Below are 21,501 nucleotides of genomic sequence, written 5' to 3'. Positions count from 1 at the left end.
GGAGCCAGTCTAGCTCAGGAGCGTTCTCTACCCAAGCAGTGAACACTCAGGGCAGAAGGGTCTCAGACCAGAGTTGGGGTGCATGATAAATACTGTCTGGCGGCCTGGGCTATGTGACCACTGTCACTGTACCCTGGCTGTCCACACACACACGGGGACTGGGTGGATGTGGCCTGGAAGGAGCTGCTGGAGCAGAGGCTGGCGATTAGCCCCGCCCAGATCCAGGCCTTGCTGCAGGATGGAGACAAGTTCGGCCTTAGAGTGATTGTGGGCAAGTGAGGCCCTGCCCCACGCTGCCTGCATGCCCTCTGGGGCTGCCCTGGATCTCAGCTTGCTTTCCCAAAAGATCGTTTGTTTGTGTTTGTTTGTTCTCTGTTGAACTAGTTGGTGGGGGAGGGGCTGAGATTTCTTCAGAGGGACAGTGCAGGTCCCTTGGCTGGGAGACAATGGCATGAGGTGCCTGACCACCTCCCTGACCTCAGTCCCCGTTTGTGCTCTGAGCAGAGGCAGATCCAGGTTTGCACATGGCACTTTGTGTGTGTATGTGTTTGTGTGTGTGTATGTGTGTCCCCACGTGTGTCTGTGTGCCCGACAGAGACCATGAGAGTGAGTAAAGCACCCTGCCTGTGTTTAATACCCACACTGCCAGCAGCCAGGCCTGAGCAAGCCCCCTGACTCCCCAGGGGTAAGGCCCCAAAGCAACACTGCTCTGCTGGTAAGTCCCTTGGGGACCTGATATCTGCTGGGCCCTGCCAGAACCCTCCTGCTCTGTCCCTGTGGCCTGCAGTGGTCAGACTGAGAGCTGCCCGTGGCCTGGTGGGTTTGTGGAGCACCAGGCCTCTCCCTTTCATTTCGCTCCCTCACTGGCTTGGCTTCACACCGAATTCCCTTCACCAAGGTGACCCATCTGAAAATGCTCATCCAGAAGACCCAGTTCACCTCGGGCTTCCTCCGTGATATGGTCTTAGTCTCCAGCAGGCATGACTTTGAATCACCTTGTTCCCCTTCTGTGTCCTGTCTTTGCACATAGGTCTCGTGGAAATTGGGGACACTTTGCTGTGCCCAGAAAACCTAGATCCCGATGCGGTAGAGGAGCTGGAGGATCAAGCCCTGCTACCTAACCTTCTCCAGAAGTACCTGACTGTGCTTGCCAAGCCCCACCGGCTCCTACAGTCTGTCCCTGGGAGGGGCAGGAAGGACATCTTCCAGGTGGACATCGCCGAGCACTTGATCCCCTTTGGGCAGGAGACCTGTCCAGGCTGGGCTCTTGAGAGGAAGGTGACCAAGAGACCTGCACATGGTGACACTGTCCAGTCACCGCTGCGCCCTGGACATGCCCGTCTAGTTCCGTCTGAATTGGCCCCACCCTTGGGTGTGCTGCCAGCATGGTGCAGGTTGGGGGTCTGGGATACTCCTCGTGTGGTGCTGCTCGGAACTCAGCGTGAGTCTCCAGGACTTTGACCTTCACGATAAGAGGGCATCGCCACTCATTTTGGCCCTGCTGTGTCTGGGTGGTTGAGAGAAATGTGTTGTTAGGAAACCACTTAGTGTTTTTCCCTCTCTGTTCTGGTCCAAACTCCCCGATGTTGGAACAGTGACCAGAGGGTAATGGGGAAGGCTGGGGGCTTGGCTGAGTGTCGGCAGGCAGAGATGCCCACAGGCCCAGAAACAGGTTGTGGTTTGTCCTTGCAGGTGACCCTTGCTCTTTTCTAATGTGTCCCTTGGCTCACAAAGCATGTGTGTTGGATGCGGTGCCTGGCTGCCTCACGTCCAAAGACAGGCTCCTAAATATACCTGTGAGGGCAGAGTGACAAGGGCTTGTGTTCACCTTGTGGAAAGCTTGTACTTGTCTTTGGGTTTGGGGTCATGTGTTTGCAAGGCCCTTGGCAGGTGGGGTGACCCTGCTTTCTGGTCAGCCTCTTGGGGGGAGGCCCCTGGATCAATAGCTGGAGATGCTCAGCTGCTGAGCAGAAACATGTGGCATTTTTGGGGACCCAGGAGGAGTCCCTTCTGCTTCAGGGTGCATGACTCATGGAAGGTGACACCCCCCAAGGCCAGGAGCCCAGCTGGGCCATCTGCTGAGCAGCAGGCAAGGCCCAGTGACCAGCCCATCCTGGGCTGGCCTCAGCACTCGGCTAGTGAGCCAAACCCTTGGCCGAGCATGTGAAATGCTGCTGCTTCCGTTGAAAAGGGACCACATGGACCAGACTGAAGCCTGCATGGCGTGTGGGCTTCCAGCCTCATCTGGCTCACCCTGTGCCGTTTGAATAGCGTGAACAGACAGAAAGGACACAGGCTGGTCATTCTCATTCGATTCTTTATTTACTCATGTGTAGTTTTGCACCTCTTTATTAGAGCCAAAAATCGATTTTTGATTACAGGAGAGTACTTTGCAGTGTCCCCGGGAACCTGAGAGGTCAGGGATGGGGCTTGTCCTTGACCTGCTCATAGAGGACAAGTCCTCTGAGAGCTCTCCCTGCTCCTACTCTGCCTCAGGGGCCTCGTTTCGGGCTCTGCGGGAAAGGGCTGCCATCAGCATGGAGTGACAGGTGTGGTACAGAGCCATCACTGAATCATAATCTGGGTACTCGGGGGGGCTCTCGGGCATTTGCCCAGTACTCTTCCTCCCAGAAGTAGCTCGGGGTACAGACATGGCACTGTTGGACGTGCCCTTTCCACTGGGGCCACCCTGCTCGCTGGGGAGATGCTTTACCCCGGCCTGCCCGGCTGCACAGCACATATAGCAAACGCGAGGGAGCCCAGATGATCGTCGCCTGGGGTTTCTGCGAGCAGGTGGGGTTGCCTTCTGGACTTTCTTGCCCACCTCTTGGGTGCACTGGTTGTGATGGAGTTGAGGAGAGTGTCTGGTCGCCATCACTCGCTTCTTTCTCTTTGCGATGTTCTGCAGGAGGAGAGGTTTGTCCCTCTGAAAATTGGAGTTGCGATAGATCTGAAAGAAACTGAATCATTTTAGACAGCAAGGGGGAGAAGAGGCCTTCCTCGCCGCCCTCTTCCCCATGACCATCCTGGCCATGCCTATGTACAGAGACAAAGTCTCTTCATTCTGGCAGGTTATGAGGCCTTAGCATGTTTCTGCCTAGAGCTGCCCCGGGGCCATCCTCACTTGAGGTGTTCCTGGCGGTCCCTGACATTCAGTGGCCCCTCAGGGTCTGGAGTCACCCCTGTGGATCCTGTCTAAGGGGGGCGGTGGAACAAGACAGACCTTGTGTCTCCTCTTTCCTTAACTACCCCCTCATGAGAACAGCATTCCCCTGGGAAATGAAACCCGTCCAGCACTCAGCTTTTCTAGTCTAGCCTCCCCAGAAGGACTCTCTACATTACCATCATCTTCTTCCCTGCAGAGTGACACGAAGGGCGGATTTTACTGAAACCGTACAGGTTCAGTTCACGGATGAAGCTCTTGATGCTTGCTGTCTCGAAGATCTGGTCCGCACCTCTGCGCTGGAGGACCTCTGTCTGGAAGAGATCTGCCTCGATGACCACCATGTCTCCCTCATCATTCCAGCGCACAGAGGTGAAGGCCGCATCCTCCACGATCCTCCAGAGCTTCCTGGGGAAGGACAGCCCGAGGACGGCGTTGTTCTCTTCCTTGTTGGCCATTTCTGGCTTTGGGCCCTGTGGGGGCAGATTGACATGGAGGCCTGGATCGGGGCTCTCGGGTTGGTCACCCTGTTTCTCCAAAGCCTCCCCTGAATCAACATTTCTATCTGAGGAGGAATCACAGGGGACCCCTGTTGTGGGCTCCCCATAAGTTAATGGGGCCAGCAGGGCTGTGTGCGACTCGTGGGAACTCTGACTAGCCATGGAGCCAGACTAGCTCAGGAGCATTCTCTACCCCAGCAGTGAATGCACAGGGCAGAAGGGGCTCAGGCCAGGGTTCGGGTGCCCCATAAATACTCTCTGGACATTCTAGAATCTGGGTCGTGGGCCAGGCAGCCAATTAAGTGGCCAGCTTCCTTAGCTGTTTCATGATGTCACAGAGGTGATGTGGAGAGGCAGCCCTGGCCCCGTGTAGGGGAGGGGGGTCTGGGGACAGAGATGGGATCCCCAGCTGGTCTCTTGTCTGAAAGTACAGAAAAGTTTGTTTCAGGGTGCTTGCAAAGGTTCCCATCTGCTGCCAGGCGCTTTGTTTCAGGGGGCGGCCGGACCCTGGATGGGTTGACAAATGTGCCCCTGGCCCCACCCCCCTCCCTGCCAATGGGCAGGCCTGTGGCTGGCTTTTGCTTAAGGGCCAGGCTTGGCGAGTCCTGGCTTGGCCACCACCGAGAGAGATCCCAGGGGTCAGATGGGCCCCTGGCAACTGTCCCTCCCAGAAGATGGGATCCATAGCAGGCTGGTTAGCCTAGCCTGAGTTGGTGGTCCCACCTCCCCACCCCACCAGCCGTGGCCTTGCCCCTCTTCTGGCTTTGTTGTCTTCTGGCTGGTGCTGCCGGTTGCTAGGTCCCACTCAGATGGCCCCAAAGTCAGAGTCCTGTTGTCCTGCCACCACTGCCACCCAGGTCGAGCTCTCCCCAGAGTAGGGCTGTGCTTGAGCACAGTGGAGTGACCTCACGTTCCACTTGACTGTTCCCCAAGCACCTGAGACACAGACTCCCCAGGATGCCCTGTAGGAGGGCCCAGCCAGGTGCTCTGCTGAGCTTGCAGCCTCCTGAGCTCTGCCCACCCCCAGATGCCATCCCACTGCAGATCACAGGCTGCTGTCTTCAGTTTCCATTTCTTCCCATAAAGACTGCTCTCGTGACCCTAGAGTCCTCACTTTGGGAACACCTGTGTGTGTGCTCCTCCTATCCCCTGCCCAGAGCCTCGAATTCAGTCTCCCTGGAGGCTGCCTCAAAATTACTGTTTCCTTCATCAATGGGTTGCCTGGGCTTCTGCTACCCCTGATCCTGGCATCCCGTGTCCAACTTGGGTGTCCGTGGATACCTGCCCTTTGAAGGACTTGAGCGGGGGCTCAAGGTACAGCCTGTCCTGTTGAAAGCAAGCATTTCACTGGTCCTCTCCAAGGCCAGCTCTGATCTTCTCTGCCCCTGCCCCTGTGCCCACTACCACTGGGAACCTGTTCTCCCTTACCCAGATGGCAGGTACATCGAATGATTTTGTTGGCACTGGTTAGGTGCATTTTTAGGGGCGTCCTTTACAGACACCCACTCCCAGAGACATGTCTGACTTGTTGAGCTAGATGTGACCAGAGGAAGCCCCCGTCTACCTGTATTTGAAAATGGATGAGAGTCCGGGTGTGGGACTGGACGAAACCCCAGTGAGAGTCACCTGTCTTCACCACACATGGGCAATAGGGCAGTGGGTTTGGAGATGCGTGTTCTCTGACCTTGGTGGGCCACTGTTCTTCAAAATCACGGTGTAGGGAACAGACTGGCACCTTGGAGAGGCCCGTGTGTGAGGACCCTAGAGCAGTGTACCTAGGGACAGTGTCCCCCTAATTCTGCCACTCAGCAGGGTCTTTGCCCTGTGTGTGGGCCACAGCCTAGTGTCTGAAAGGGGAGAGCTAAGAGGGTGTGGAAGAAACTCTCCCAGGGGCCTTTCAGTCTGAGGTCTGGTGGCTAGAATGGAGCTCACAGGCCTTGACCTGTGCTTGCTCCCTTGCCTTTGTGCTCCTAAACAGGTTGACAAAGCATTCCTTCAGGTCAGTTCATCTGACTGGGACATGACCCTAGAGGCTGTGATCATTGGTGGGGGCCCCTGGTGGCTCCTCTGAAGGGGACCAAAGACTGTGATATCTGTGGCAGCCTGACTAGGTGGCCTTTCCTGCCCCCACCCCCACCCTACTCGGGGCCCCTCCTCATCCTGGGTCCTGAGGAAGCTGCCTTTTCTGGTCCCCCTCCTCCAGGCACCATTTGGGCCCTGGCAGTGGGTTTGCATGGCACTGAGGAGTTTTTTCAGCTCTGGCTCAGGACACCCGTGTTGTGCACACACAAGCCCTCATGACGTCCAAGGCCTGCCTTTCTCAGCCGCACCCTCCTGCCCCTGTGCTTGGCGTCCCTGCCCCGGTGTCCCCAGCCCAGAGGCCCACCAGCTGCTCCCCTCCCTCACTGGGGCTGGGGAGACCTGGAGCTTTGGGTGTCATGTTACCTTCCCTCCCGTATCAGAGGAGGCGCCTGTAGGGGCCTTATCCCAGTGGGCATCGGGGCCATGAGGTCAGACTCTCCCTCCCTCCTGCTCGGTGAGGAGCTGGTCAGCCTGGCAGGTGCAGTTGGGCAGGACGCCCCATGGCAGCAGCAGGGACAGGGCTCCGCCCTCAGGTGGGAGGCGCTGGGATGGACAGAGACGCCGGCCCCCGGCAGAGTCAGTTCTCAGCAAACACCAGAGCAGCCCCACAGTACTTCTGATTCTCCTCATCCCCTTCCTTCCGTCGGGCATGCTTTTTGTCACCTCAGAAGCATTGTGTAGCACTGAGAAGAGGAAGGTGTGAGAAGTTGGAAAGTCAGCCTGTGGCCTGGGGTGGGCAGGAAGGGTGGGGGCTCCAGAGGAATTCACTCCAGGGCTCTGAGCCCACCCCATCCCTCACTAGCACGTGGGACTGGGAAGATCCCAAACCCCCTGGCCTCAGTTTTCCTGTGAAGCCAGCTGGTTTGAGAAGCCCACGTGTTGGGCTGCAGGATGCGCCTGAGGGACGGGATGCAGCTGCCAGGGCGTGGCAGCTGTTTGCACTGTGATGGCTGGGCAGGAATCTCTCACATTGTTGCCCCCAGACACTCTTCCACTCTCTACTGTGGGATGGGGTTGGCTGCTTTGTGGTCCAGGCATGTCAGAGAATATGACCCTCAATAGGATGTGGAATAGCTCATCAGCCAAACAGGATGATTCATAAATAAAACTAGTTAACTTTTCCAGGTGGATCATAGTGCTATTAGCTCAGTTGTATTCAATTCTTTGAGACTCCATGGACTGTGTAGACCACCAGTGTCCTCTGTCCTTGCAATTCTCCAGGCAAGAATACTGGAGTGGGTTGCCATGCCCTTCTCCAGGCGATCTTCCTGACCCAGGGCTCAAACCCAGGTCTCCCACAATGCAAGCAAGTTTTTATCCTTTTAGCTACCCCAGCAGCCCCTTTTCCAGTTAGAGGGCCTGTTACATTTGGTTGTTGAGGAGTGTTCCAGCAGGAAAAAGCTGCTCCAGGAAAAGCAAGAACCACTCTTTGCCTCTGTCCCAGCCTGTCTTCCATCCAAACCATTAAATTCCTTCATTGCAGCCCCAACAAAGATCAAGTTGTTGATTAATGACCAATTACAAAAAGAGATCATTTAAAGCTCAATAACACCTTAGGTTCTGGATCCTTGGTACCAGGAAAGAGAGGGCAGTTCCATGGATTTTTTTTGGGCATCCCTTCAAGGGAGTGTGACCAAAGTTCTTCAGGATTCCTAGCAGATATGGGGTGGAAAGCACATCCTTTGCCCCTGTGGTCAACAGCAATGTGACAAGAGCCAAGGCTCCTTCCTTTCTGCCCCAGAAAGAGATATCTCTGGGCTTTATCCAAGTGCAAAAGGACACCTCACAGCAATGATCCATTTCAGACTTTCCCATCACCCCCAAGACATAATGCAGTCCTGAGGGGTGCCACCACCCAACCTCATCACAGTCACATCCCACAGAAGGAACCCAGCTTCCCAAAGCACCAGACCACCCTGGATCAAGCACAAACCCCAGGGCATTCCTCCTGTAGCCCCACAGCCCTGCTCTGTGCTGCCTTGCTCTGTGGGACTAGGGGATGTCTCTCCAACTTCCCTGTGTGACTCTGGCTCCTAGACCATCGCTGTAGGAGTGGGGGGTGTCCTGCTTCTCCTAGGGTCCCCACTGCTAACATGGCCTTGTCTGCTACGCCCTTAAATAACCCAGACAAATCCAAATAAACAGAGATAAGTTAGTTTTTGAGACTGATACCCAAAAAGGACAGTTAACATGAATTCACTACGATCACCTTTATTATTATCTAAATCTCTCCCCATCAATATTGCTGCTAAGTAACTTAAAACTAAGATACAACCATTAGGTAGAAAGATGTTAGGAAAAAAATGGATAGTCAAACAGTTTCAAATACCCACCATTGACTTCTTACTAATTATAGAAGAGAAACTTTGCATTTACAGTGAAATATCTGCAGGTCACTACCTTAACAAAGTAATCGAACTTGCTTGACCAGTAGTGGAACCTGACCCTCTGTCACTACGGATGCGATGGAGCTAGAGGTACACAATATCTCCCTTGTATTATTTTTCTGATCAAAATATTTAATATAAATCTAATCATGTGCAAACAAATAGAGAATATTAAACATTCAGCAAGGCAACTGACCTGGACTCTGCAATGTCAGGAAAAGTGAACAAACCAAAGAAAGAAAATGTAGAGGGGATGTTCTCCCATTATTAAAAGAGAAAAAAGAAATGTAACAGTAAAATGCAACACATTTACTTTGATTGGGGACTAGATTGAAAAAAATTGGGCCACAGATTGGATATCATGTAGAATCTGTGTTCATTTTCTTTGATAGAATTATTATTCTGGGGTTTTGTGGAAGATGCCTGCTGAAGTATTTAAAGGAGAAGGGCATGTTGTCCTTAACTTACTTTCAGATAGTTCACCAAAAAATAAACAGTAGAAATTTATAGAAAGGGATAAAACAAGTGTGGGCAAAAAAATTAATGATCTGTGGACCTATGTGAAGGATAAATAAGAGTTCATTGCTATCTTCTCTACATTTTTATGTGAATTTGAAATTTTTCAACCTAAAACCTTGGAAGCAAAAATATAAGTTAGATCATGCTCTTCCACTGCTAAAACCTGTGCAATGACCCAAGGCTTCCTACTGCACTCAGAGAAATAGCCAAAGCCTTGTCACAGCTGCCAGTTCCTACATGATCTGGCCCCTAGCTTTCTGCCTTCACATACTGTTGTTTGCTCTCTAATGTACTCCCACGCAGAAACACTGACCTCTGATGTTCCTTAAACAAACATGGATTGCTCCCACCTAAGGACCTTTGAATTGACCATTTTCACTGTCTAAAATGCTTTCCCTCAGATACTTGGACATCACTACACTTCTGTTTCTCTCCATGTTCAGGCTTTAATGAAATGACACTCAAAACCCATGAGCTTTTCCTCTTGAGTACACAAATAGCCCATATTTCCCAGCTTTTCTTATAGTTAAGTGTGGCCATGTAACTGAGCTCTAGTCAAAATAATGTGGGTGGGAAGGATACACATGACTTTTCAGCCTGACCCATTCAAGCCTCCTCACCTGCAACCCTCTCTCTTAATCCAGCTACTAGCTAAAGAGATGACTCTGAGGACATAGAGGGGGTAGAGCTTCAAGAAGGAGGGATTCTGGTACCCTGAAAGACCGCATGAAAGTCACATTCACATTGGACTTTGTATCAACAAGAAGTAAACTTTTATTGTGGAAATCAAAAATAAATAGGTGTAATTCTCTGATGGCTCAGTGGTAAAGAATTCACCTGCCAATGCAGGAGATGCAGGTTTGATCCTTGGGTCAGGAAGATCCCCTGGAGAAGGAAATGGCAACCCACTCCAGTATTCTTGCCTGGGAAATCCCATGGACAGAGGAGTCTGGTGGGCTACAGTCTATAGGGTCACAAAAGGGTTGGATATGACTTAGGGACTAAACACACAAAAAATAAATAATAAGAGTACATCCCTCAGTGGGCTATCATAGAGACTGAAAGCAATGATGAATAGAAAGCAATCAGCACAAAACCTCAGGATGTACTCAATGCATATTATTTGTGGCAGTGAAAGATAGTACCTGAAATTATAAGAAAATAATATTTGTCTGATAAACATTAATGTGCCTCAACTGATAATGTCTTAGTTGTTAAGAATTATGTGAAGTTGGCCAAAGAGTACTAAGTTTCAGTTATGTCAGCAAATAAATTATTGACATCTAATGTAGAAAAAGCCTTTGACTGTGTGGATCACAACAAACTGTGGAAAATTATTAAAAAGATGGGAATACTAGACCACCTGACCTGCCTCCTGAGAAATCTGTATGCAGGTCAAGAAGCAACAGTTAGAACTGGACATGGAACAACAGACTGGTTCCAAATTGGGAAAAGAGTACATCAAGGCTGTATATTATCACCCTGCTTATTTAACTTATATGCAGAGTACATCATGAGAAATGCTGGACTGGATGAAGCACAAGCTGGAATCAAGATTGTCGGGAGAAATATCAATAATCTCAGATATGCAGATGACACCACACTTATGGCAGAAAGCAAAGAACCTAAAGAGCCTCTTGATAAAAGTGAAAGAGGAGAGTAAAAAGTTGGCTTAAAGCTCAACATTCAGAAAACTAAGATCATGGCATCTGGTCCCACCACTTCATGGCAAATAGATGGGGAAACAATGGAAGCAGTGACAGACTTTATTTTTTGGGCTCCAAAATCACTGCAGATGGTGACTGCAGCCATGAAATTAAAAGATGCTTGCTCCTTGGAAGAAAAGTTATGACCAACCTAAACAGCATATTAAAAAGCAGAGACATTACTTTGCCAACAAAGGTCCATCTAGTCAAGGCTATGGTTTTTCCAGTAGTCATGTATGGATGTGAGAGTTGAACTATAAAGAAAGCTGAGCACTGAAGAATTAATGCTTTTGAACTGTGGTGTTGGAGAAGACTCTTGAGAATCCTTGGACTGCAAGGAGATCCAACCAGTCCATCCTAAAGGAAATCAGTCCTGAATAATCATTGGAAGGACTGATGCTGAAGCTGAAACTCCAATACTTTGGCCACCTGATGCAAAGAACTGACTCATTTGAAAGACCCTGATGCTGGGAAAGATTGAAGGTGGGAGGAGAAGGGGACGACAGAGGATGAGATGGTTATATGGCATCACTGACTCAATGGACATGAGTTTGAGTAAGCTCTGGGAGTTGGTGATGGACAGGGAAGCCTGGCATGCTGCAGTCCCTGGGGTCACAAAGAGTCGGACATGACTGAGTGACTGAACTGAACTGAACTGAATGTAGAGCATGGTGACTAAAGTTAATGATACTGTCTTGTATACTTGAAATCTGCAAAGAAGACAGATCTTAAGTGTTCTCACCACACACACATACACACAAACACACACAGACACAAAAGTAACTATATGAGGTGATGAATGTTAATTAGCTTGATTGTGGTGATCATTTCACAATGTACACACATATCACAACATCAAGTAGTACACCTTAAACATACAGTTTGTATTTGTCAAGTATAACTCAATAAAGCTAAAAAAATATGCATCTTAGGTGAGTCTCCCAAGGCAGTAGAAATAAAAGAATAAACAAATGAGACTTAATCAAACTTAAAGCCTTCTCACAGAATGTGCTATATGCTAAGTCGGCTTCAGTCATGTCTGACTCTGTGATGCTATGAACTGTAGCCCACCAGGCTCCTCTGTCCATGGAATTCTCCAGGCAAGAATACTGGGGTGGGTTGCCATTTCCTTCTCCAGGGGATCTTCCTGACCCAGGGATCGAATCACATCTCTTATGTCTCCTGCATTGGCAGGTGTATTCTTTACCACTAGCACCACCTGGGAATCCCTCTCACAGAAATTAAGCCCTTGTCAGTCACATCTTTGGCATTTTCTCCCAGTTACTCTGGCATTTTTTTCCCAGTTACCATAAACAAAACAAAAAGACAACCTATGGACTGGGAGAAAATATTTGCAATGATGTGATTGACAAGGGCTTAATTTCCAAAATGTATAAACAGTTCATACAACTCAACAACAGCAAAAAAAAAAAAAAAACCACTCAATTAAAAATGGGCAGAATTCCTAAATAGACTTTCTTCAAAGAAGACATATAGATGGCCAACAGACACATGAAAAGATGCTCAACATCACTAATTACTAGAGAAATGCAAATCAAAACTATAATGAGATACCACTTCACAACAGTGAGATGGAGTCATCACAGACATTCTCAGGTGTACTTTCTGCATGACAAAGTAGATGAAGTGTGGAACTTAGGAGCAAGACACCGTTGAATTTGAACTTAGCTGCAGTACTTCCAAACTATGTGACTCTGGGCAAGTTATTTGGTGAGATTGAGTCTCATTTCCCTCATTCGTTAAAACAAGGGTACTGTACTTGAAGAGCTGCATATAAAATGCTACGATCAATATATGGTTGCTATTATGTGAACATATTCTTATTCTTGAGCTTATGTACTTCTCCAGTCAATGCTGTCTGGTACACAGGTACTAAAAAACCCACGTTATAAATAATGAACCTAAAATTCAGAGAGGCTAAGAGTTTGCCCCAAATCACAACTAATTGGCTGACTAGAGCCCAGGAATCTGTACTTTCAAGATCCTTTCCATGGTACCACACATCATTCCTCCATCCCAGGGATGGCCCCAGGTCCAAGCCTTCTCTAGCTACATACCTCCACCCCCTTCAAAATCATAATAATAAGAAGCCATGAATTATCAAAGATTCTAAGAAATTTATCACCCCAGAATCCTAAGTTTCCACAGTCTTTACTCTTCTCCCAAACCTTCCTTCTTAATGAGCTCCCTGGGGGGTGGTAGATGGAATGACTGCATGTCTCCTTGGGGTGAGGTTATGTAGAGGGCAATCATCTCCTTTCGGGTCCCCACTCTTCCTCATCATTGGAGTAAATCTTCAGAGGCCAGTGATGGTAGCTGAAGAGTGAGACAAACTTGGGATCCAGATGCCTGGGGCTACATTGAAAGGTTACTTCTCTAAAGGGAGAAAGAGAGAGGTGTCTGAGATGACAACCACAGTCACAATTCTCAGGGTCTAGTGATTCCCATCAACTCCCACATAAAGCCTGGAAAGTTTCTTTCCTCACTTTATATGAGAGCTCTACTGAGCTCCCTACCTCCATCTTCCTCCTCTAATCACCAAGGTCAATGAGACTGAAGAGAAGATGCCTGGACTCGTTAATGGCCACCACAAAGGTCATCACCCCTTTTCTGAGTAAGTAGCCATTATATTCAACCTCATCACTATGCCTTAATCCTACAAATCCTGATGTATTAGAGATCATTTTGCAAAACACCCTCTTTTTACAAGGACGTAATATGAGGTTCAGCATGGCTGAGACTACAAACCAGGTCCAGTGGTCTCCATACTTCTCTGTTTCTCCTTCCCCATTTACATAAAAACAAGAACGATTTGCTCTTGGTGGGTAAGACCCCAAGGAAGGAAGCTCTGTACTTAAGATAGGATAGATGTAACTGCCCTGATGCTGTCAGGTAGAATCCAGCTTCTGTTGGCCCAGTCTAGCCCCTGGTTGTCCCCAAAACCAGAGCTACTGTGGAAGGCTCCAGATATTATGGCCTCACCCCAGCCTCTGAGCATCTTCAGAACAGCATGGGCCATAAGTTGCCCCATAAGGCTAGTAAGGGGAGATTGAGGTATTGGGTAAATCACTCCCTTTCAGAGCCTCAAGTTTTCCCTACATAAAGTGAGTATGTTGCTTTCAAATACATCTTCCTAATATTTCTTGAAGTAATGCAATGTGTAAAACACTAGATAGCAGAATTGCTCCAATAAAAGAGGAAGAGACCTAGAGTCCTTCCCATTCAGAATTCTGTTCAGCTTCTCAGCCCCTCCTGGCATGGCCTCTGAGTCCCCCAAGAAAGCACAGTTTGGAAATCTATGAAATGGATAACTTCTTAAGATCACTTCCATCAACAACCTAAATTTTTACAAATTTCCCCCGGAAGTTTACAGTCTAAAAGAAAATACTTGGCCATCACATAGGGAGCTTCAGCCATGCCAACCAGTTGTTCTAAAAGGTGACTATAGATGATGAAATGATGCCAAGTCCTACTGAGTAAGGTTTGGAAGAGACTGGGAAAATTTCACCCAGAGAATAAGCCTGGGGACATGTTGCTATTTGGTTCTTCTGAGCCCCTTGGTTGGCATGCAGTGAAAATGTGCTGAGTGAATTATGAATCAGTGAATCAAACTATGAAGGAAAAGCATAACTAACATCACTAGCAAAGAGTAAAGTCAGCTAACAGAGGATGCTGGTACTGACAGGCTTAGTAGAACCTTTGACTCCAGCATTTCAATCCAAGACATAGACATAATCCAGTTTTGATTGTGAAGGATCAAGGGACACAATTTAGGAGGCAGCAGACACTGTTTACTAGCACTGCTACAGTTGGATGACCTGGCATCTGTGTTCCTGATGGGTTCATGCTCTGAAAAGTAAAAGAAAAGCCCCCTGAGTTCAAGTTAAGACTTGATACAGTATTCTTTTCCTTATTCATAGAGTTCAGATGCAAAAGATTAAATTAACCACATACCTCAGTTCATATTGCCAACATTGGGCCCCTTTCTTATTTTATTTGCTTCCTCAATCACACATGAATTTATATACCAATGCCCCACTCCTCCTGCCCTCCTCCATGGTGACATGCTTAATGTCATTAACTTTAAACATTGTGTATAGACAGGCTTCCTGATTTGTTGCATTTTTAAATATTTTAAGCTATACCATGTGATGTTTTGATATACATTATGAAATGACTATCATGATGTTGCATTTTTAATGTATATATAAACCATTTTGTGCTATAGATCTCAATTATTGTCTTACTTTTTCACTCAGATTATGTTTTCAAAATCTATCAGTGTTGCTATCAATACTTCTCATCAGTTGCTTCTAAATAGCTGCATTCGGGACTTCCTTGGTAGTACAGTAGTTAAGACTTTGCCTTTCAATGCAGGGGGCACGGGTTTGATCCCTGATGGAGGAACTAAGATCCCACATGCCCCGTGGCCTGGCCAAAAATAAAATTAAATAAATAAATAGGTGCATTGTATCCCTCAGCACTCTTCTGTCACATTTGCCATCCCAGTGATGGACACCCAGATTGCCACGAGCACTCCATGACCGTGAATGAGTGTGCAAGAACATCTTCATTCATAAGCTTTTATCTGTCTGGATGGGAATTTCTCTGGAATATCCACATAGGAGCAGGATTATTGTATCATGAGATGTTCTTGAAATTTTGGTATAATTTGCCTTCAAACCATTTGGGGTTGAGGTTTTTTGAGAGGAAAACGGTTTTGATTATCACTTCTATTTTTTCAATTAATTAATACCTTGTTTCCCTGGAAAGACCAATTTAGTTCTAGGTATGCACCCTGTTGTTCCTTTCTCACCTCCAGCTTAGCACTTACCTCCCTTCCAATGACCATTTCAGTCTCCTCCCCCTAAACACACTAGCCCCCTTACCTTCTGCCTGGCTCCCTCTAGACTGCATCTACTATTTTTAAGCTGTACCCACTTTGGTACAAAATACTAAAAAGAAATATTAATAGTAGTGTAATTAACATTTGCATAGAACCTTGTAGATTTCACTCAGTCATGCCTGATTCTTTGCAACCCCATGGACTATAGCCCACCAGGCTCTTCTGCCCATGGGACTTGAGTGTAGATCTCAAACACTTTTCAAATATGCCATCTTTTTTTTTATACAATATATTCTTTTTTATTATGGTAAGATATATGTAGCATAAAATGGCCATTTTAACCATTTTTTAAGTGTTCAGTTTAGTGGTATTCAGTACATTCATAATGTTGTACAACCTCACCACTATCAAATATGCCATCTTATTTGAACTGAATAATAAACTTCTAGAGATGATATTTTATTTTTCCCATTTTTCAGGTGAGAAAATAGATTGAAACATAGAAATATTCCCAGGGGAAGTAGCAAGTATCTGAACAAGAACCAATTCCCAAATCACCAAATTTTCCCATCGACTCTCCTGATCCCTGGAGACTAGTCTCCAAGTTGCTAGTGTAAAACCCACAATCTTGCAAGGGGTGATCAGGGATGATGTATCTGGTTCAATCTGTCAGTCAGTATTCATCATGCCACTACGATGAGCCAAGTCCTTTGTGAGTCACTTAAAACAATGGGGAGTGAAACAGATTTGAACCCTGCTTTGGTAGTGCTTTCATCATAAACCTCTCCAGGTAGTGTCCATGCCCTAGTGGTCCCTTTCAATTTGGACCAAACATTAAGTATCTCAGAGAGGAAGGAAATACTTCAGAAAACAATGCTACTGTATGCACCTACTTGTTAGTGATTTAAAGGAGAAATAAAAAGTCTGAGTTATCCTAAGCAGGGCAGTGACTTTCATCCAAGATCACTAAGCATCAAAAACATACCATTAGTACTTCGCTTTGCTTTTGACCCTTCAAAAGGATCAGAAAGATTCTGAGGACACAAGGCATACAGGATGTGCCATGCATGCATGCTAAGTTGTCTCAGTCGTGTCCGACTCTATGTGACTCCATGAATTGTAGCCGGCCAAGCTCCTCTGGCTATGGGGATTCTCCAGGCAAGAATACTGGAGTGGGTTGCCATGCCCTCCTCCAGGGGATTTTCCCAACCCAGGGATCAAACCCATGTCTCTTACATCTCCTGCATTGGCAGGCGGGTTCCTTACCACTAGCACCACCTGGGAAGCCCACAGGATGCAGACTTCCTTAACTCAAAATCTGCATCTCTAACTCTACCCTCACTTTTCTGGGAGTATTTGACCACCACTTGCAGGCTTTCCTTTGTGCTGTTTTCTCTGAAGATAATGCTGTCCTTAGGAAGGGTGGACACAGAGAGTGCATGGTCTGTAACTCAGTGGTCCCATTATCAACCCAGATGACTGCTAGCTGCTTCAAACTCTATGTCCTAATCAGTTCTGGTCTTGTTCCCTTTTAACTGAGTTCCAACTTGGTAGATAGATGACTAGGGCATCGATTCCTACCAGACTGGAATCAGTCTCCCCTGTTGTTGCCTTTGGGGGACAGAAATGACCTGTTTCTGAGGCTCAGCACCTTCCTAATAAGATCACTGTTTATTTTTCCCCCAGAATGCTGCATATTCTCACATTTCCACGGCACACACTACCACCCTTCGGATGCTTCTTGCCTATAGCAGCACCTGCCGCTTAGTTCCTCTATTTCTTCTTTGATGCCTACCCACCTGCCTAAATCACCAGATTCAATGTTGGTTCAATAGACTCCCTCTGCCAGAGACATTTCTCCAATTTGCCACTCACCCTCGACAGTTCCTTACCCAGATGGAACTGGGTGTCCATCACCAGAATCATCTGGCCAGGAGGCAGCTGAAGATTAGCATGCTGATTAATAACTGAGGCCAGACACAGCAAAAGGATATCTTAGATACAACTTGGGAAATCAAGCAAAATGATCTTTTCTGAACATGTTTTTTTGACCTTTACCATTTACTCAAAGAAGATGTGTATTAAGTTTTATCTTTTGGATAAGGAACAAGAATTGAAGCACCCTGTTCAAGATGAGTCAGATGCAAAGTTGGAATTGAAATCAAGGTGTGCCAAAACCAATCATATGAAGTTATATCATAGAATATATGGTGGTACACATGAATGACTTCCCTCATGGGATGCACAAGCTGGAATAAGCTATGCAATATCTCCTCTACCAGACTGAAGACTCCAAGCCACAACACACACCTAATATTCCTTTATATTTTTTATTTTCAGAGGGTCAATGATGAGGGGAAACCAGAGCCACATCACTGAATTCCTCCTTCTGGGACTGACCAGTGACCTCAAACAGCAGGTGTGGCTCTTTGCCAGCTTCCTGGTATGTACCTGGTCAATGTGGGTGGCAACTCAGTCATCATTGCAGCCATCCGGGGGATGTCCTGCCTCCACACCCCCATGTACTTCTTCCTCTCCAACCTGTCCTTTGTAGACATCTGCTTTACAACTGTCATTGTGCCACAAATGTTAGTGAACATGCCGACTCAGAGGACCATCCTCTTTGCCCAGTGTCTAGCCCAGATGTATTTTTTGTGGTCTTTGGCATCACTGACAGCTTCCTCCTGGCTGCCATGGCCTTGGACCGCTATGTGGCCATCTGCCACCTATGGCATTATACCACCACCATGAACCCCAGACACTGCTTCCAGCTCATGACAGCATCCTGGCTGGTATCCCACCTCCTCTCCTTCACCCACATCATCCTCATGGCCCACCTCTCCTTCTGTGGGCCCAACATCATCCACCACTTCTTCTGTGATGTCCAGCCTCTGCTGATGCTCTCCTGCTCTGACACCTCTGTCAACGAGCTCTTGGCCTTCACAGAGGGCTCCTTTGTGATCATGAGTCCCTTCATCTTCATTATCGTCTCTTATGTCTATATCACCCGTGCTGTTCTGAGAGTCCCTTCTGGGAGAGGCAGGTACAAGGTCTTCTCCACCTGTGGGTCCCACCTCACAGTTGTGGCACTATTCTATGGAACTATAATATCTGTGTACATCCGCCCCTCATCCACCTACTCAGTGATAAAGGTCCATGTGATCACTGTCATCTATACAGTAGTTATCCCCATGCTGACCCTTTTATCTATAGCTTTAGGAACAAGGACATGAAACAGGCTATGAAAGAGCTGATGAGGAAGACAGATTAGCATAACTTCTAGAAGTACACCTCAGCATTCATTCATTCAATATGAACTTGTGAAACAGGGACTTCCCTGGTGGTCCAGTGGCCAAGACTCTGATCCCAATGCAGGGGACCCAGGTTTGATCCCTGGTCAGGAAACTAGATCCCACGTGCCATAACTAAGACCTGGTGCAGCCAAATATAAATAAATTAATATTTTTTAAAAAAGAAAAAGAATTTATGAAACACCTGTTCTGTGCCAAGAATTGCATTCAGTTGCAAAATTCAGTTGCAAGGATAAATATCACAAAATATTGAAGAATATTGCAAGGATAAAATATTGCAAGGATAAATCAATGGTAGCTCTTGTCTTCAAAATTAATCACAGTACAGTAAGGGAAAGGAGACACCTGCAATACAAAGCTATTATACTTTTGGTAAAGACAAGTAAGGCATGGGTATTGGTGGCCTACTGTATTATGCACATGGTTTCCTTCTTTTTCTTTCATAGTCTCTGGCTCTTGTGGGACACATACATGACAAGGGCTGTGCAATATCTGTCCTGATGCAAAGCAAGGAGAAACTTCCTGAGTCGGGTGTTTTAAATGTTAGTTACACAGGTCAACTCACAAATCTTCCCTTATCTCTGAAACAATCCCTCAGAGCTACCTAAGAGGATGCCTCCCAGGCTGAAGTTCACAGTATACTAGCTAGTGGTGAAGAATCCACCTGCCAATACAGGAGATGCAAGCGATGTGGGTTCAACCCCTAGGTCAGGAAAATCTCCTAGAGAAGGAAATGACACCCCACTCCAGTATTCTTGTCTGGAAAATTCCATGGACAGAGGAGCCTGGTGGGTTACAGTCCACAGGGTCACAAAAAGTAGGACACACTTGAGTGACTGAGCACATGCATACACATTTCTGCCCAATAAAACATAATTCTCAACTTTTGGGTTGTGCTTCTTCCTTTTTTCAGGCAACAGCACAAACCATGCTTATACAGACTTCTCCTAGCCAATGATTAAGCATGCCAGGAGTACCAAGGCAGGCTTATCTCCAGAGAATTACAGGACTCTTCTGGTGGATAATTTTGATTCTAGGACACCCTCCGCACCACTCACCCCCGCATTGGCCTAGTCAAAATTTTCCTGGCTCTTTGCTGCAGTCCTATCCCATCCTTTTTCCTTCTCTCTTTTCGTCCACAGGTCTCAAGGCTTGAAAGACCTCTGATTTTTCCTGCCGCCTCCTCAACAAATATCTCACACACTAAATCCTGCCTTGGCATCTGCTTCTCAGAAGACCCAAACTAACACATTAACCAATACCTTGCAAACAGTTCTACTCATTGGTAGATACCCTATAGAAAGTTGAACAAGCACACCAGGAGATTGTACAAGAATTCATGAGTGCAGCCATTCCAAATGGAATAAACTGAAGTTCTGACCTCATTTATTGTGATTTCCCTGTCTCACTTATGAAACAATGTAACAACTTAATACAAAAGAAATAAGGGGGAAACTCCAGTTCTCCAGCCTTTTCTACTAAAATAATAAAGGTTAGGCTGTCACTAAAATATCAGTAGTAGAACAAAAGAATGATAAATGATTGTTATTGTGGAGTTGTTCTCTTTAGAGGATGGTGGTCTAAAAGTTTCTCCAATTTCCCTGCAGAAATATTTTTTAAGAAAAAGTGAACAATGGAAAATGTCATTTTTCCCCTCATTTTTAATAATAAAAAGAGGAGTTCTACTTGAGATAAAGAACTATTTTGGGGGAAATGGCAAAAACCTGGCAACAAACTAAAATGTCCATTAAGATTGGAATGGAGGGACTTCCCTGGTGTCCAGTGGTTAAGACTCTGTGCTTCCACTGCAGAAGGCACATGTTTGATCCCTGGCCTGATACCTAAGATTCCACATGTAGCATGGCTTGGCCAAAAAAGAAAAAAAGATCAGAATGGATAATATAGTACAATCACACAACGTAATTAGAGTCCACACTCCCTTAGCTGCAGTTCTAAAATCCAACTTAATCACTTTGCTGTACAGCAGAAATTAACATGACATTATAAATCAACTGTACTTAAATTAAATAAACTTAACTCACAACTCTCAAGGTGTGCATCTTTTTTAGTTGACATGACTAATGGTTGGATAGTCCCACTGTAAAACTACAGAAGGTAATATTAAGGACCGGAAGCATAACTTCCCTTGTGGGTCACTGGGAGTGGTGGCAGGTGGCATCATGAGTTACTGGCAATAGTGGTAGATGGGGTCATGGGTCAGTGGGAGTGGTGATCGTTAGAGTCACTCTACCCTCTGGTTCAAGGACGATGTATCTTACCTCATGGGGGAGCTAAGGATAACAGATGTGGAGCATGTCTGGTCCCTGGAGGGTGACACCCCAGCACCACGGGCTCTCATATCCCAGTGTGCACCTCACATGTGCTTTGTAGAGGCCATTCCACTGCTCCAGAAGACATGCTATTAGAGTGTCTCTTGGTCCTGGGTGATTTTGTGAAATGTTCTGTGTCAGTCAGTCCTGCATTCTGTGAGCCTTCAAATAGTGTCACCATACAAAGTGCTACAAGAAGGAAATTGAAACCCACATCTAGAATGTGCACCTATCAATTTCGGCAAAGATGAACCTCTCCCCCTTCAAGGGTGGAAGTGAGATGTTGTGATCAACTCACCATTAGTGACTCATGGTCTTCTTGAGGGACAGCATGACATTGAGGATTCAGCATTAATCTGTTATAAAAATAATATAATTTTATATATAGAATTTAGTATGTATAGAATTATATACTATATATAAATAGTATAGAAAGGCAACCACATCTGGATGGGTAGGCTGGGTAGACTCATGGTTTAGTCAAGAGCCATACCCTGGGTGGGCAATGCACAAACGGTAGGATGATCACCACTGCAGATATTCTTCCTGGAAAGTGAGGGGTCCGAGCCCCACACTGGGCACCTAGCCTGTAGGTCATGCACCGGGACAACATGCCCACAAAACATTTGGGTTTGA

General features: G+C 46.8%; 1 protein-coding gene and 1 pseudogene across 2 annotated transcripts; one reads left to right on the top strand and one right to left on the bottom strand.

Annotated features, from left to right (window-relative positions):
* Positions 1–2,300: 2,300 nt before the first annotated feature.
* Positions 2,301–3,935, bottom strand: LOC110147867 (heat shock transcription factor, X-linked member 3-like). Of its 2 annotated transcripts, none has more exons than XM_020909633.2 (2): positions 3,343–3,935; positions 2,301–2,902 (listed from the first exon to the last, which is right to left on the bottom strand). In XM_020909633.2, the coding sequence occupies exons 1-2, from the start codon at positions 3,823–3,825 to the stop codon at positions 2,483–2,485; spliced, it is 903 nt and encodes a 300-aa protein (XP_020765292.2). In that variant the 5' UTR covers positions 3,826–3,935; the 3' UTR covers positions 2,301–2,482. The 2 variants fall into 2 exon arrangements, with proteins under 2 accessions (XP_020765292.2, XP_020765291.2); XM_020909632.2 differs by having other exon boundaries at positions 2,301–2,950; positions 3,343–3,933.
* A 13,636-nt stretch (positions 3,936–17,571) lies between these two features.
* On the top strand, positions 17,572–18,495 carry LOC139033454 (olfactory receptor 1L6-like; annotated as a pseudogene).
* The last annotated feature ends 3,006 nt before the right edge of the window (positions 18,496–21,501 follow it).

This window comes from Odocoileus virginianus, unplaced genomic scaffold (assembly GCF_023699985.2).
Source record: "Odocoileus virginianus isolate 20LAN1187 ecotype Illinois unplaced genomic scaffold, Ovbor_1.2 Unplaced_Scaffold_7, whole genome shotgun sequence".
NCBI lineage: Eukaryota > Metazoa > Chordata > Mammalia > Artiodactyla > Cervidae > Odocoileus > Odocoileus virginianus.
The sequence above is the reverse complement of the archived record's forward strand: the minus strand, read 5'-3'. Positions and strand labels throughout refer to the sequence as shown.